The sequence below is a fragment of the Lonchura striata genome, chromosome 6 (genome assembly GCF_046129695.1).
Source record: "Lonchura striata isolate bLonStr1 chromosome 6, bLonStr1.mat, whole genome shotgun sequence".
NCBI classification, from domain to species: Eukaryota; Metazoa; Chordata; class Aves; order Passeriformes; family Estrildidae; genus Lonchura; species Lonchura striata.
Window position 1 is genome coordinate 36863853 of NC_134608.1, and position 15486 is coordinate 36879338.

The window sequence follows — 15486 nt, forward strand, 5'->3', positions numbered from 1 at the left end:
AAAAACATTAAGCAGACAAAGTCTCCAACAAAATGCTAAAGAACATGCTTAAGAACAAGCAGAAGTGCGTTCCTGAAATTAAGCCATTTCCAGTTATTTTGTGTTAGTCTCACATCAGTTTCCAGTTTCTATTTCCTGAAGATAAGCTTCAAATTTGAGTTTAATTTTAAAAGTATTTCCAGTACAACTGAGTTGCCTTGAATATTTTCCTGTACATGGCATGGAGCTGCTCAGGTACATCAGCTTTTTCAGTCTTTCTTGTCAGATGTCATCCAAGTGATAAATAAAGGGCTTTTAAGTGGGTAGCAAAGCTGTCATTCCAGAGCAACGAAAGAAAGAGGTCCTATGTGCTGTTGTCATTGATGTCAGTCAGCTCCCTTCATCTTCTATATTCAACACTGTTTTCCGTGAACCTGACTGTCAAATGTGACAACATAACTGGATGAAAGCATCACTGACCACACTGTTGATTTACTGATGGAAAGCATTTTTATTTGTAACAGTAGTTTCCTATAGATAATGAATTTTCTTGGAAGGTCACAATTTTGTCATTCAAAGTATAGGTCTGTAAACTGCCCATTGAAGGCTGGGAAAGCTTGGTTTCCCCTCAGAAGGGATTAAAATAGATGTGAGTTATCCCACAGGCTGGAAAACAACACAGTTTTGTATAAACCTCACTGTGTTCAGTAAAAACAAAATAATTACTCATACCAAAGAGAAATTCACAGCCTAAGGCCCCAAGTCTGAGGAAAATGTGGATCAGCAGCCCGGGGTTTTTTGAATGCTTCAATAAAACAGAAAAATGAGGGAAAAGAAAATGTTCCTTACTCAGATGGAACTGCTTAAATGTGTTTGACTTTCCTTGTTGTTACATGTTACTCTGCTGCCAGTTCCCACCCACTCACTAAACATCTGCAACAGCCACAGTCCATGCAGGACATGGGCTTACAAGGGACAAACAGAAATCAAGAGGCAACAGCATAAAACGTGATGGATGACCAGTATGGATGAGAAGGAGAGAGATGTCCCCACTCTAACTACTCACACCTTCAGCTATGTGGCACCCATCTAGCAGTCTGAGGAACAGGGGGTTCAGGAAAACCAGAAGTACCTGAAGGGACAGTCTGTGCTGAATGTATTGTATGAGAGAGTCCCCACCCCTCTGAGGCCCAAAGTGCCCATTTTGAGTAACCACTGCACCCTGAAGAAAGAAAATTAAGGGCATGGTTCCTCCCTCAGCAAGATCCAGGCTCCTGCAGGGATTTTGTCTCAGCAGGAGCTGGAAACCAGGGACTACACTGCCGAAGGCAAGATTTTTCTACCTCAGTGCAATGCAGAGACTTCCAGCTCCTGCTTGCTTCTGTTGTCAGGGTGTGAGTCTTGACTGCTCCAGGAGGGAGAATTTGCTCCACTGATGCCATTTGCTATGTAGCTGCTGTTAGTCACTATCCCACAAAAGCACAAGGTAGCTTACAGCCCCCCTGCCTTGGCAGGTTTGGACCTGCCATTTCTCAGCTGTCACTGAACTCACAGCTGCCTGCAATAGTGGCAGGAGCACTGAGGCAGCCCACCTTACCACTAGGTTCCTGGGAACTCAGCAGCAGTGGCTTTTCTGTTCTTCCCCCAAAATGGAGACAAACTAACTTTCACCATATAAGAGCAAATACTTGGCACATGTGTATCACCCCCATGTTGAACACTGCACAAAACTGCAGACTCCATCACTTGTCTTCCCAACATGAGGTGAGGACTTCTGCTCATGACCTCTTCAATCAGTGAAGTAACAGCTCGTGGCTACACCAGGATTGTTCCTTAATGTATTGGCAGGTGCACAGATGGTTGAAGGTTTCATTCAGAAAATCTCAAGCAAACTGTGCACACACAGATACACTGTACACTGCACTCACTGAGTAGTGCAGCAAAAACTTTACCCTGATATGGAACTCATATGGAGTCAGCAGGAGATACAACCAGGGTAACCTAGGTAAGATTCACTTCTGGGTTCTGAGGTACCAGAAAAAAGAATGTTATCACTGCGCTTCAGATTTAGCCAGAAGAGTGCCTCTTCCATTACCTGAGATCAGAACTACTGCAACCTTTTTACCACGAAATGGGAGAAAACAATATGCCAGGAGGAAAGATGAGTGTACTAATGTGTTGTTCAACAAAAGTGCTGTTTATATCTAGGTTAGTTAAAGGTTCAAGACTAAACCATTCAATGGATAACTCCTCCTGTGAGAGTATTTCCTCTTATGAAAGGAGATGGCTGCAGAGGGCTGCAGAGATTGAGGGCAAAGATAGCTCAGCGCAAATGTGATTTAGATGGGATGCTGGGTTGTTTTTAGACTACAGCACAGATGGTGCCAATCTACTGTGATGCCGGGGTCAGAGGTCAACTGAAATTCAACTAAAATAATGGGAAATTATTTGGGGAATGAAAATAAACAACTATGCACCAGTGGTTTTTAGAGGAAGGCAGTCCAGGAAACTTCTGTGATTTCCTATCCAGTGAGTGCTGAAATACCATCCCTGGCTAGCATCTATGACAGCTTCCACTACAGCTTGCTCTTAGGGATGTCTGAGTCCATCAGATGTTGCCAGAAAAAGGCCTGTATCCTGCGCCATGCATCTTCCTGGGCTTTAGCATGCTCTCTCCACTGCCCTCCCCAATGCACCAACATCCCAAGCACCCTGTGGATTGAAACTTTGCACAGAGGCAAGTATGGTGGCTCCAAGAGGTGCCCTGCTCCAGAATAGGAGTAAAACTCCACTTCCCGGCCATGCTGCTGAAGGCGCTGAACAGCATCCCGGCAATAGAGGTCGCTTTTCCAGTTCATGTCATCCAGTCCAGACAGGAAGAGGAACTTGGCTAAGGACCTCTCCACAGGAATGCGGCATGCCCAAGTTGCTGGGTCCATGTGATCATCTAAGACATCTGAAAAATCTACTATTCCAGACTCATCACTGATCTTCATCCTCCCCAGGTCATATGGGTGGACAGGAATAGTGAAGCCATCCCCCTTCAGAGGAACGAAGGAATTAAAACTACTTCCAGATATGCTGACAGCTGCCTTGATGCCAGGTAGAAATGTGGCCATTGAAAGGGCTAGATCACCTCCTTTAGACAAGCCCAAAACACCAATGCCAGTATCTTTCACCTGAAACAGAATTATGAAAGCAGTGATATTAACTACTTTTTGTTTCCTGAGCTGACATAACTTCTCCAGTCCTGCTTTCTCACTCATCCAACTATGACCACTCATATTTTGCACCTTCTCTCTCTCTGTTCAGGTAATATTACTTCTTCATCTATCCCTCTGCTGAGCCTCCAAAAGAGTGACTATGAATTCTACAGCTCCTCAGCATTTCTCCTCCTGTAATACATTTGCCTCCTGGTGACCTGTATAGAAAAAGCATCCTTGCTCCCTCCACATCCCAGCTCAGCCTACTCTCAGTATGGCATCTTTTACTGTTCCTCTCTTCAAGCCACTTTTTCCTGGGTTTTCTTGCATTGAATTTCTTCATTGCAGTTTCTTCTATACTCTCCTACATCTGACCTGTTATTTTCTGTTTTGTCTTGGAAGACATAATGTTCATTACACCTGAGGCTAAGTGAGCCCAAAAGCTGTTTAAATCAACTTATTTCTAGTGAAGGCCCTTCACACTGAATTCTAGATGTTTCAGAGGAACAAGACAAACAAGCAAGGCTGACTTCTGCTCTCACACTGCCTACAATCCTGGTGTCCATGTGATAGAAATTAAATAACTTTGCAAAACAAATACACATTAAGTAGCATTGCATTAAAATTTTAAATGCTATTTGATTTCTCTTGGTCACTTTTGGGTTAAGTATGATGATACATTGCCATAAAGTATCTTTCTCATCCCACACACTTGTTCAGATACAGCCTCAGCTTCTTAAGATATGTCACACGTACAGTGCTACAACTGTAAAGGATTCTGTTGTTAAGAGTGTTTTATTACTGTCTTGCAAAACTTACTCAGAATCAAAAGCCTGTAATATCTAAGAAACAGTAAAAAAGCCAATGGATCTTTTCCCTTCTAAAATCTTAAAATATGCAAAACTAGTACAAAATTACTGTTTCCTGCTTAAGCAACTTTATATTTCTAGTCTAGGAACCAATTAGCAAACTGGAAAATAGTTTCAGGAAAAACACCGTAATTTGTCTCTTACCTGCTGCTGTTTCCGCAAAAAGTTCACAGCCTCCTCAAAATAGCTCAGTTCAAGGATCTCTGGCATAGCAGGGATATCTTCAAAGGACATGTAAGCAAGAGCCAGAGTGACAAAGCCCCTGCTAGCCAGGAGACTTGCTCTGTATTCAATAAGACCTCCTCCAGATCCATACAAATCAATAAGTCCAGGGAATGGGCCAGGTCCTGCAATGAAAGGAGGGTGTACACATAACCAAAAGAAAAGTTCCTCTGGGTGTCCTTTTGTGGTGCCTCCTCAGCACACACCAGGACAGTAGATATCAGAAGAAGATCATCCTCTGGAGCTTTCCATGGTGAGTATCATTCTCAGGAACACATAAAATTACCATAAGCACATGATTTTGCACATTTCTCTCTTAGGAACTCATTATAGGAGGTTCACATGTTGGACATCCTTCTCTCATGGTGAATTTCAGCTGGCATTGGCCTATAAGTATTCGGGCCATTGAGGATCAATGAAGAAACAGTGTTACTGCAGGAGTGGCTCTTCCTCAGGAACTATGCTAGCAGGTATGCCACGGAGGGGATACTTGGGTTATGAAATATTCACAAATGCCAGAACTGACCTATGCCAATTCAGGTTTCAGTAAGATTGAGTAACTATTCCTGAGCTCTACAGCTCTCCTGCAGCAAAATGACCTTCCTTTCCTCATGCTGGTCTGCCCATTCTCATAGCCAGATTCCCCTTACAAGATGTGATGTTACTGCAGCTGAAAGGGGCTGTTTGTTAATTACAGAGAAAGACAGCCATGTTTAAGTGCTACTCAAGGAACAGAAACACTTCAGGCTTAAAGCAGCTTTGCACAGGATCCATTCTCAGCACTGTCTGTGTACAGAGTTGTAAAATATGGCACCTGTTTAATTAAAGACCTTGCTTTTCCCATTTGTCTCCTATCTCCCATGCAGTCCAGCTGCTCAGTCAGGACTTCTTTCTTTGACTTTTCCTTAGCTAAAGAGAACACAGAGAGACAGGTCCAGAACCTGCAGGAAGATATGTAGGAGCTGCTGAGGGCATGGTTCTCCAGCCCAGGCTGGCTGCAGCCTGAGTCCAGTGCTCCCACGATGCCTTGTCATTCTTCACTCCATGGTCAGAGCCGTCACACATCACAGCTCTGCCAAGGACCAGGGGCCTCTTCGTCCTGTCAGCTAAACAGAAAAGCTAAGAAATAAACACACCGTTTGACAACGCTCTCACTGCAGGAGAGGTCAAGACACTCAACTAGAACAACCAGGAGACACCTTGTGTTACCACTGCTCCCTCCCTGCACCACCATACCCTTCCGTGGCCCTTGTCCCGCCTGGGCAGCACCTGCTCCTCTTTGCTGTGCCGCGATGATCCAGGCACAGGCTGAGGGAAGTGTTTGCTGAGGCTTTGCTCTGGGTGGCTAAGTGCATTTGGGGACCAAGGGGAATAACACATGGTGTGTCAGACATACCTGGAAAACCAAAATGGAATTAAAACTCACCAGGAGGGAGGAAGAGGGTTGCTCTGAGTCGACCTTCTCTGACCGAAATCCTCTTTACCCCCTCTCCTAAAAACCATCGTTCATTGGTGCATTTTCCCAGCAAGCGGCTCGTGTCCCCATGGCCCTCATACACTTCCACGTCCACACAGAAAGGGGTCAGGACGTTCCTCTTTGCCAGCCGCTTGTAGGGCGTTTTGGACTGCAGAGCCCAGAGCAGCCCCATCGGCTCCACTCCCAAATAGCTGCCCCCCAGCGCTGGGGAGCGGCTGAGGTCCAGCTCCCCGCTGCTCCCAGCCCTGTAGAGAGCGTGGGATTGGAAAAGCTCCCCGCTCTCGTCCACCAGGCTGGCTCGGAGGGTGACCGCCTGCTGCGGCTGCAGCCCGGCCACACGGATCCGCACGGGCTCGTCGGACAGGCACCTGCGGGAGGGCAGGACGGACACCCGCGCCATCCCGGCCCGGCTGCACGGACAGCGGGGCACCCACCGCGGGCAACTGCGAGAGACACCAGCCTCGGCCACCCGCCCCTTCTCGGGATTACAGTCTCTGCTCTAAGTCCAGGAGCAATCATCGTCAGCACTTCCCTAGTCGGCCAGCACGGGCTGCTGGGAGACGTAGTTCTGAGCACGCCTCCCTGCAGCCTCTCCGGCTCGGGTGGCACGGTGACACCGGCCATCTGCACGGGCACACGCTGTCACTTGTTCTTGGCGAGTGCTTTTACTTCTGATCACAGAGAGAGAACTAAATTAAAAACCCCAAAGCAGCGAAAAGATATCCAAATCGCCGCGCCCGCCAGCGCGGAAATCCCAGATTTGGAAGGCTTAGGAGCCTTTGCCAGGACACAGTAAACACAGACAAGCTGGAAAGGCTAAGTGGCATGGAATCTTAATCTCGCCACAAAACAAAGCCTGCTCTTGATCCCTCTTGAGCTTCTGCAATTTTTGGACAAGCACCACAAGTTAAAGTGAAACCTTATGCTATAACTATGTTTCCTTTAAAAAGCAAAAGAAGCAAAGTCAAACAATTACTATATTTTTTTTCCTTCCCAATAATTAATTTCCACCATATTGATAATGTTTCTAAAGAACTATTAGAAGATTTGACAATAAACACCAGCTTTTGGTTTTCACAAACAACAATACTACATTTTTACAATGTCTGTGTATTTAATAGCCTTCTTGTCCTACCCTGGGAGTCTCGGACACGTGAGTAGTCCTATCCCATTCTGTGGAAATACAAATGGGAATTATGGCTGGTTGAACCAGCCTCCTGGTTCAACTAACTTGCCTGACCATGCAGCAAAGGAATGAAACAATGAGCTTACAAGCTGCAGAATCACACCTCAAGCCATGAGACCACAGATGATGTGCAGATTGACTGCAGGTCTGGCAGAGCAACTCTAAAGTCATCCCTCAGGATGCAAGAGAAAGCAGTTAAGTTTAAATACAACAGTGAAAAAAAAAAAAGAAACAGCACTAAAAATGTGTAGCTTTTTATTTATAGTTCTACTTATAAGCCAAAAAAACTGGCCAATTGGTCTGGACTCTGAAATCAAGAAAAATAGCCATGATGTGTTCAGCAGGCATTGTTGACCACAATTTAATGTTCACATTTGTACTCCAGTCACAGATGCTGATGATTGCGTCACATCAGGAACAGACATCACAGGCTCGAGTCTCCCACCTTCGCTATGGCATTTGCACAGCTTTTGTGAGACTGTCTAGTAGTTGATAATAGCTGTACTTAATGTCATATTCCATGTCATACCAATAATTCACTGAGGAGACAAGAAAAGGGAAAAGCATTTTAAGGCTAGAATGTAATGATTTACAAATGTGTTCATAGACTGTTTTACACAGCTCAGTACAGGCTTTTCCTTGCTACTGACTGAACTTTGAAATGAGCAAATATGAGACTACAGCTAAAAATAACAACATAGTTCTTTTAAAGTGCTGCAAATGTAACTCTATCTTAACCCAAAACAACTTCAGACTCTGTACTGGAGAGTCATTGGAGCAGAAGATGGCAAAACAGCTTAGGAACAGTATGTTTCTATTTAGACAAAAAATATCAAACTGCAAAGTTTAATATCTGGATTGGGAACCTCTCTTCTTGTGTAAAAGATGGCAAATTCATCACTACTTCACAGTGGTCATCAATCAGACAGTGCTTTAATTTTGCTTCTCTTGCTAATTTTGGGGTAGGTCTCCTAGGAGAATTAAGCCATACACTGTAATATTATACCAGTGCTTCTTGGAGGAAGATATGCCCTAGCTTCAGACATTCACTGGACCAGACCCAGAGAAAATTGACTTCTCGAGTGTATACAGACTGTACTGCAGTTAACAGACTAAAGAACAAATAAACTCAAACTCTTTGGTATTTCTGCTAAACAGAGAAAAGAAGTGGTCAGGGGCTCGCAGCTGGAAACAACTCTACTTTTTTTAAAAAAATCTTTAAGGACTGATGGAGCAGCACTGGGAAAAACAAATAATAATTACTGCTTTATTGCTAGATTGTCTTATTATCACAAGAACCACAAGAACTGAAAAAAGGGCTTGCAATACTTGCAGTATTATACAAATACTAACATTACACTGCTCAAAATACTTTTTTCTTTAACAGCATTATCAGGATTATTCCAGACAAAGGGCAAGCAAAAATTCCAACAAAAATCTCTTCCTCAAACCTTGCAAAACTTGCATGACATAACAATAATACCTTGCACCATCCCCACCCCTCCACATGTACCAAATGAGCACTGATGGAAATTCTGGCATTCACTTGGGGAGAGAAGAAAAAAAAAGAGATAAGAGAGATGATGATAAATCCTACAAAGAAAGAGATTACAAGACTTTTGGTAAGTGCAGGGGAACAGTAACACAAACACAACCTTATTAGCAAGGCAAGAGACTTGGTCAGAGCAGATTTCAGCTCATATGAAAACAGAGTATCTTCTATGTTGTCTCAATAAAGCTATGAATTATAAACAAAACAGGCTGCAAGGAGGCAGCCCCATAGGACCTGCAAAGATTGTTATTTCCTCCTGTAGAGAGACAACCTTAAAGGAACTTTTGCTCCCACTGGTGCTTTGCCGTGGGATATCTACCTGCACACCCATCACAGTTTAAAACTGTATCTGGAAATACTGTCTATTTTACCTGCAATACATCCATGTGATTGCTGAACATGATGGAACCAGAGAGAAGGCAGATATAACATCTCACCAGCTTTCACTGTACACTGCAGAGGTTTTGCCTGAGCATACTCTGGATACAGTTCTAGATCTGGTTTCAAGGGGTCCAGAGGGATCCAGGGCACCTAAAGGCAAAAGAGTGTGTATATGGTACTGACCCTGGCAAAAAATTCCAGCAAGCCTTCAGAAAAAGAACTGATAATCAAACTCACTAGGTCACAAAACATGTACTTTGCCTAGAAAAAACATGTACAGCTACACAGCTTTCCCAATTCAATTTGGAATAGGTCAAGGATGCAAAGATGTGCCTCCTTCACGGATGCATTTCTAATTAGAGAAAAGACAATAAATGTCATCCATGAAACTGCAGTCTCATGGCATACTTTCAAAACACCTCCAGCCCCTTAAGTTGCTTGTTCCTCCTACATTCATACTTAAATACTTTATCTACAGCACTCTTTTTAGAAATTCCTTTCTTCCTCTTAGGCTCTCTGGTGTAATTTTTACTCCCAGCAGCTGAAACATCACGCCTCTCTGGGAAGTACCTCTTGCCTGCATTAATTCTTTCTCTGCCCAACAGAATTATAAACCTCAGCATTCCAACCTTGCTGCATTAAAGGAATGTGATTCCATGAGCACCACTCTGGAAACAGAGAACAAGCCCCAGTTCAAGTTCTGTTGTAACATTACCCACACTTCGCAGAGGCAAAAGGCAAGGGATTAAGATTCTACTAAAATTTGTAAAGTGCCTCCAGATCAAAACATTTTAATTAAATAAATATTGCTACCACTAAGAAAATACAACTTATTCATTCAGACAGGTATGTTTTATTGCACTGGGTGATACGACCATGGACCTGAGTAGAGGGCCAAAAAGAAAGTGAATGTAGAGGGGTCTATTTCAGGCATAATGAAATAAATTCCTTTATTATCAATGCATTCAAAAGTTCTTTAGTGGATCTATTCAAGTCTGGTTCAAGGCAACACTTCATGATATCCATCCTTTCAAGCGTGCAGTAAAAGATTTTTCTAGAAGCTGGGTAAGCTTTGCAAATAGTAAAATACAAGTGAGATATCTGGGCTTTCTCTTTCCAATAATGAAGAATTTCTAAATATCAATCAATATGCTGAGTTTGAGGGCTCAACAATGTCCCAAACTCTCCCTAGTGTACTAACTGCATTCTCTATAAACTTTTTACCTTCTCTGCAGTCTTCTCATCAACAATTTCAAATGAACCATCTTCTGATATGTGGTAGGTGGCTGGCTGATAGAGCTCTGGAACCAGAGAAAGAATTAAATTACACAATTCAGAGAACCTAATGGCAGTGCGTGTCACACTTTCACCAATAAAGATTAAGACAAAATCACTTTCAACTTACTGTACTCACTATCCTTCCCTTTTTCCATTTCAAATTTTATCCAGTTTCTTAATATACTTTTTTTTCAGTCTGAATAATACTTACTGTCCTCCAAGCCCATTTGTATCCCAATTCTATTTTGTTCCAGTAACTGTTTTCTTTCCTTTTCAGAAGGCATGAATGCACCCCTGAATTACACATCATTCTATAGCTGGGTGTTTCATCTTGGGTCAGTCTACCAAAAAAGCACTCACAAGAGTTATTAGTGACTTGTGGCCAGCCTTTCATTTTTAATTTTAATTGACAAGGCTCATCAATTGCTTCAGATACTGCTGGTTGCTTTTCTTTCATTGCTTCAGCACATGTGGTTTTCCAAGCCCTCCCTTGAGACAGTTTCTTGCCATTAGTTAACCTAACGCTCAAAAAGACGGAATTCTCCTTTTAGTACACACTATGAAATGTAAGCATTATCTGTTTTAGGCTTTAACAGTAACTTTCTTTACCAAGTAGGACTCCTATAACACATATATATTTCATACATTCACATACATACAACACCACCTGTCCAAGAAAGGCTGAGATAAGGTTGTTCAGCCTGGAGAAGACAAGATGTTGGGGAAACCTCACTGTGGCCTTCCAGTACATAAAAGGTGTTTTTATGAAAGACAGAGAAGGACTTTTTACCAAGGCCAGGACAAGGGTTAATGGTATCAAATGAGATAGGGTAGATTTAGATAATACATAAGGAGGAATTTTTTTGGGTCATGAGGCACTGGAACAGGTTGCCCAGAGAAGTTGTGGATGCCCTGTCCCTGGAAGTGTTCAAGGTCAGGCTGGATGGAGCTTTGAGTAATTTGGTCTATTGAATGGCAGGGGCATTGACTCAATGGCATTCAAGGTCCTCCCAACTCAGACCATTCTGTCATTCTATGACTTCAAGGTTGTAAACAAAATAAAAACAACATAAATAAAATATTGTAGCAGCACACATCTAGCCAAAATTATATTTGTATCACAGAGAACTCTGCGATGAAAATATAATTTTTATATTAAATTTCACATAATTTTGCAAAATTATATTTGCATCATAGAGCACACTTAGTCTGATGGTTTGAAAGCCAAGGAATGGGAAAATTCCTATGAGGCACAAATTTAAGTTGGCCATCTTTCAGATGACACTGCAACAGTAACTACTGCTATGTATATAGGAAAGCCACATAAAGAAACAGAAAACAGGCAGTGTGAAGCAACGCTGCCTTGACAATCTTTCTTCATTTCTCAGTTTTCAGAGATTCAGTTAGTAGCTTGAATATTTCATTAAAATACAAGTCACTTTTCAGCTTCCTGGCTTTTTTTTCTAGCGAAAAGCAGGTAGGCAGAATCCAAACCTGTAAAACATCAAAGATGACACGCTACAACACTGACAATATACTTAAATAATTTAAACATTCTAAAGTTGAAGAGACTGCCACAAGTATCACAGAATCAACTAGGTTGGCAAAGACCTCAAGAGATGAGATCTGAGATCACTTAGTCCAAGCTATGACTGAACACCACCTTGTCAACTAAAGCATGGCACTAAGTGCCACATCCAGTCTTTCCTTAATCACCTCCAGGCACAGGCTTTCACCACCCCCATGGGAAGTCCATTGCAATATCTAATCAACTTTTATGTGAAGAAATTCTTCCCAATGTCCAATCTAAACCTCCCCGGGCACAACTTGAGACCATTACCTCCCCGTCTGTCACTGGTTGCCTGGGAAAAGATCCTGATCTCCATGTGGGTACAACCTCCTTTCTTGGCGTTCTAGAGAGTGATAAGTTCCCCCGAGTCTCCTTTTCTCCAGGTTAAAAACACCCAGCTCCCTCAGCTGCTCCTCATAGGAATTACCCTCTGGAATCTTCACCAGCTTTAATGCCCTTCTCGACTCACTTCAGTATCTAAATGTCCTACCTGAACTGAGTGGCCCAGAACTGGACACAGGACTCAAGATGCAAACCGGTAAGCTCACTACTTTACCGGACTGGAAAACCTGGCCTCAGAATAACATTTGTATTACAAACTACCTGCAGCATGAAGTAGAAGAGATTTCTGTTCACACTGGAAAGTGCAACACTGCATAAACATGAAAATGTTACCACTGCTTCCTTTTTTCCCCAACTTTCAGTGTTTCAGTATGTCCTCCTTCCAACCTTCAGACACTTTGCACAGCAAAATGATGTACCATATGGGATGAAGGGACGGTCACTTGGTGGATGCAGTAGAAAATATTTCTCTCCAGATACCACACAGTATAAGTTCTCATAATGATCTTTATGTACTAGGATTGAGGAAAAAAAAGAGAAATGGGGAGAAAGACAGAAAATCATAGCTATTTCCTTCTCTGCAGCAGAAACTACAGTAAACAAAGTATCAGCTTTCCCTATTATTATCAGACTGCTTCTTCCTCTTGCAGCCAGTAGGAAAGTCACAATATCATGCTGTAGCAAAGGCGTTCAGTGAAGCAAATTGTCAGTGCCTTGCCTGACACACTGCCAGGTAGATGCACCCAGAGACAGCAGCAGCAGGAGGCTGCAGAAGAGCAGAATAAAAAATGCAAAAAAAGCATGTTAAAACAGAACTGCCTTGTCAGAAAAACCACACTGTTCTCCTGAGCCACTAACTCAAAACAAGCCAGCTTAAACTTGTGCTCAAATCACCATAGGATACGTACAAGATGTCACAGCAGCGGACTCGCCAACCCAGAAATTCACAGCATCAGGTTTCTTCCCTGTACAGTTAGGGGAAAGAAAAATGATGACAACAACAAACTTTAATTTTTAAAAACCATTTCAAATAATTTTCTGCCAAATTCTGTCCTATAATTTACTTCATAATTATGATAGAATTAATTGCAAATAACACTCTGTGAACAACAACGACCTCCTACACTGCGAACATTAAGCCAAAATATTACTCTAGATCAAAGAAAAGCCACTCAATGTAAAGTGTTACATGACATCTTTTCAATTGTGAAGGTCCCAATACACAACAGAGATACTGTTTTCAGAGTAATACAACCCCAAAACTTGGATTTCTCTATTAGGTATTTTACCACTTCTGCTTTCTAAAGAGGATGAAACCAATCTCAGCTGTGGCATTCGGAAAGAGAATAAGTATTCACCATGTAGTACCTAATGTGATTGTTTTAAAGCTCCATACAAAATATTTACTGAATACGAGAGAAATTGAGGGTTTACCCAGTGCCTCACTCATCCATGGTATGTCAGGCTGCACATCACAGACAAGTTCAGGGAACTCCTCAGTGAGGTTTGAACACTGCTTCTGCACATAGAATACGTTGGGAGAGGTCACTTTCTTCTCCACAATGTCCAGGAAATCCCTGAAAGGCATTTGGCGCTCCTCTGGCATGACAAAACGGTCCTGAAACACTGCATCTGCATAACCATTTGGTGTCACCGCCACACTCACCACCTTGGGACCTACCACCTCCCTGCAAAGCAAATCAAAGCTTTATATCCAGGCCTGCAATTAGCTCTTATATTACATAATGGTTATTTTAAAAACATGTTTCAAGGGCAGCAAAAATAAGATGCCTGTCTTTCAATGGATGGGTGTCTCTAGATTAGATTTTCTGCTATCTAGCAAGGACCCCAGCATTCTGCTCCAATTGCTCCCTGCAGTCAAGGCAACTCTAGCTTATTCTTCCTCTCTGAATTCTCTCCTAACAAGATGGTTCACAAGGGAGCTCCCTTTTCCTCCATGCAGACAGAGCGTTCTCTTTGGCCAATTCTTTTCACCAGTCATGGCAGAGCTTGATATTATTGTGGCTGTTCAACTCTGTCAAATCCAAGGGTTCTCATGTTCAAAGGCAACTGAGTAAGGAGAAGGGGTGGACAGAAACTCATAGATATACATCCCATGAGGCTAACAGTCCTTAGTTCCATAAGATATTTAGCTTAAACCCCACAGGATTAGATCTGACCCACACAGGCCTAACCACAAATCCTCTCTTAAAAGAGGGCATTTCATTAAAATTTCAGCCATTGTTAAAATGCTCATCCTTTTATATTTTGAAGAAAACAAGGTGTGCTCAGTCACAAACAGGTCAGTCTGTTCTTATAGCATTACAGCCCCACTCCAGCTGCGTGGGTTTCAATAGCCTGGGTCTGTTGGTTACACACAGCCAGAACACCCACCCTCCTGGCTGCATCTGAACTGGGAGGGCAGTATGTGTGCAAGAAAGACATTTACACCTTGGGAAGACTGAACACCTTAATACAGAACCAGGAAGGAATCTGGGCTAATCGTATAAATAAAAGCAAAGATTAACCCAGGGGTTTTTTGGTGAGGTCACTCGAAATTGAACACCAGTCCTGCTCCACAGCTCGCTCATACCTGAGGTACGCTGAGGTCCATTTCTTCAGAGCCGGCCAGTGGTTGATGGCGTTGCGAATTACACAGGGTTTATTTGGACTCACCCACTCTCGGTAAAACTCCAGTGGGGATGGAGGCCTATCAAGATAGGGTATGGACTCCGGCCAGCCCAGCTCTGTCCAGGCAAACAATAAACAGTGTTACTCAGCACCCCGGGACAAGCATCTCCTGCCAGCACACAGGCTTCCCGCGCCTCACCACGCTGCCACCAAGCAGTGCTCCCCACGGATCCAGAATCTCTCTGCTAACGCCCAGGGAGAGTTAGGGCTGTTTCAAACCCAGATGGAACCTCAGGCCAGCGCCTGAGGATAAAGGGATAAAGGGCCTGTGATACAGGAAGTGCACCTCCCATACAGAGGTGATACCGCGGAATCATTTTTTGGAAACTGGAATAGTGCTTTGCTTTGCTACTTTATACACAGAGAAACAACCATTAAAGAACCGTTTTATCGGGTTTCGCTTTCTTCTTGCGGCGGCCTTCCTGCCCCACCCTGACCTCGGAAGCACCGTGCCGGCAGCACAGCGGGTGGCACTGATCGCCCCACGCCGCTGCCGCTGGCCGAGGCGGCAGCACCGGGCGGGCCGGGCCCCGGGGCGGCGGCGGGGCCGGCCCAGCAGCGCTGCCCGCCCGGCTCCCCGCCCCGCGCTCCGGCGCTCACCGCGGGCCTCCCGCGGGAAGGCGGCCAGGCAGCCCCGCACGGCCCGCAGCGCCGCGCCCTCCGCCATGCCCCGCCCTGCGCCCGCCCCTTCCCCCGGAAAACAACCGCGGCGCGGCTCCCGAGTGAGTCGCGCAGC

General features: G+C 43.9%; 2 protein-coding genes across 2 annotated transcripts; both read right to left on the reverse strand.

Moving 5' to 3' along the window:
• Positions 1 to 470: 470 nt before the first annotated feature.
• LOC110472113 (acyl-coenzyme A thioesterase 1) lies at positions 471 to 6265 on the reverse strand. The gene is made up of 3 exons (XM_021533492.2): positions 5700 to 6265; positions 4196 to 4398; positions 471 to 3158 (listed from the first exon to the last, which is right to left on the reverse strand). Exons 1-3 carry the CDS (start codon positions 6148 to 6150, stop codon positions 2556 to 2558), a joined length of 1257 nt encoding a protein of 418 aa, XP_021389167.1. The 5' UTR covers positions 6151 to 6265; the 3' UTR covers positions 471 to 2555.
• A 909-nt stretch (positions 6266 to 7174) lies between these two features.
• JMJD7 (jumonji domain containing 7) lies at positions 7175 to 15477 on the reverse strand. Its single transcript, XM_021533493.3, has 8 exons — positions 15351 to 15477; positions 14653 to 14806; positions 13494 to 13747; positions 12968 to 13024; positions 12479 to 12574; positions 10094 to 10170; positions 8860 to 9019; positions 7175 to 7475 (listed from the first exon to the last, which is right to left on the reverse strand). The coding sequence occupies exons 1-8, from the start codon at positions 15415 to 15417 to the stop codon at positions 7387 to 7389; spliced, it is 954 nt and encodes a 317-aa protein (XP_021389168.1). The 5' UTR covers positions 15418 to 15477; the 3' UTR covers positions 7175 to 7386.
• Between the last annotated feature and the right edge of the window lie 9 nt (positions 15478 to 15486).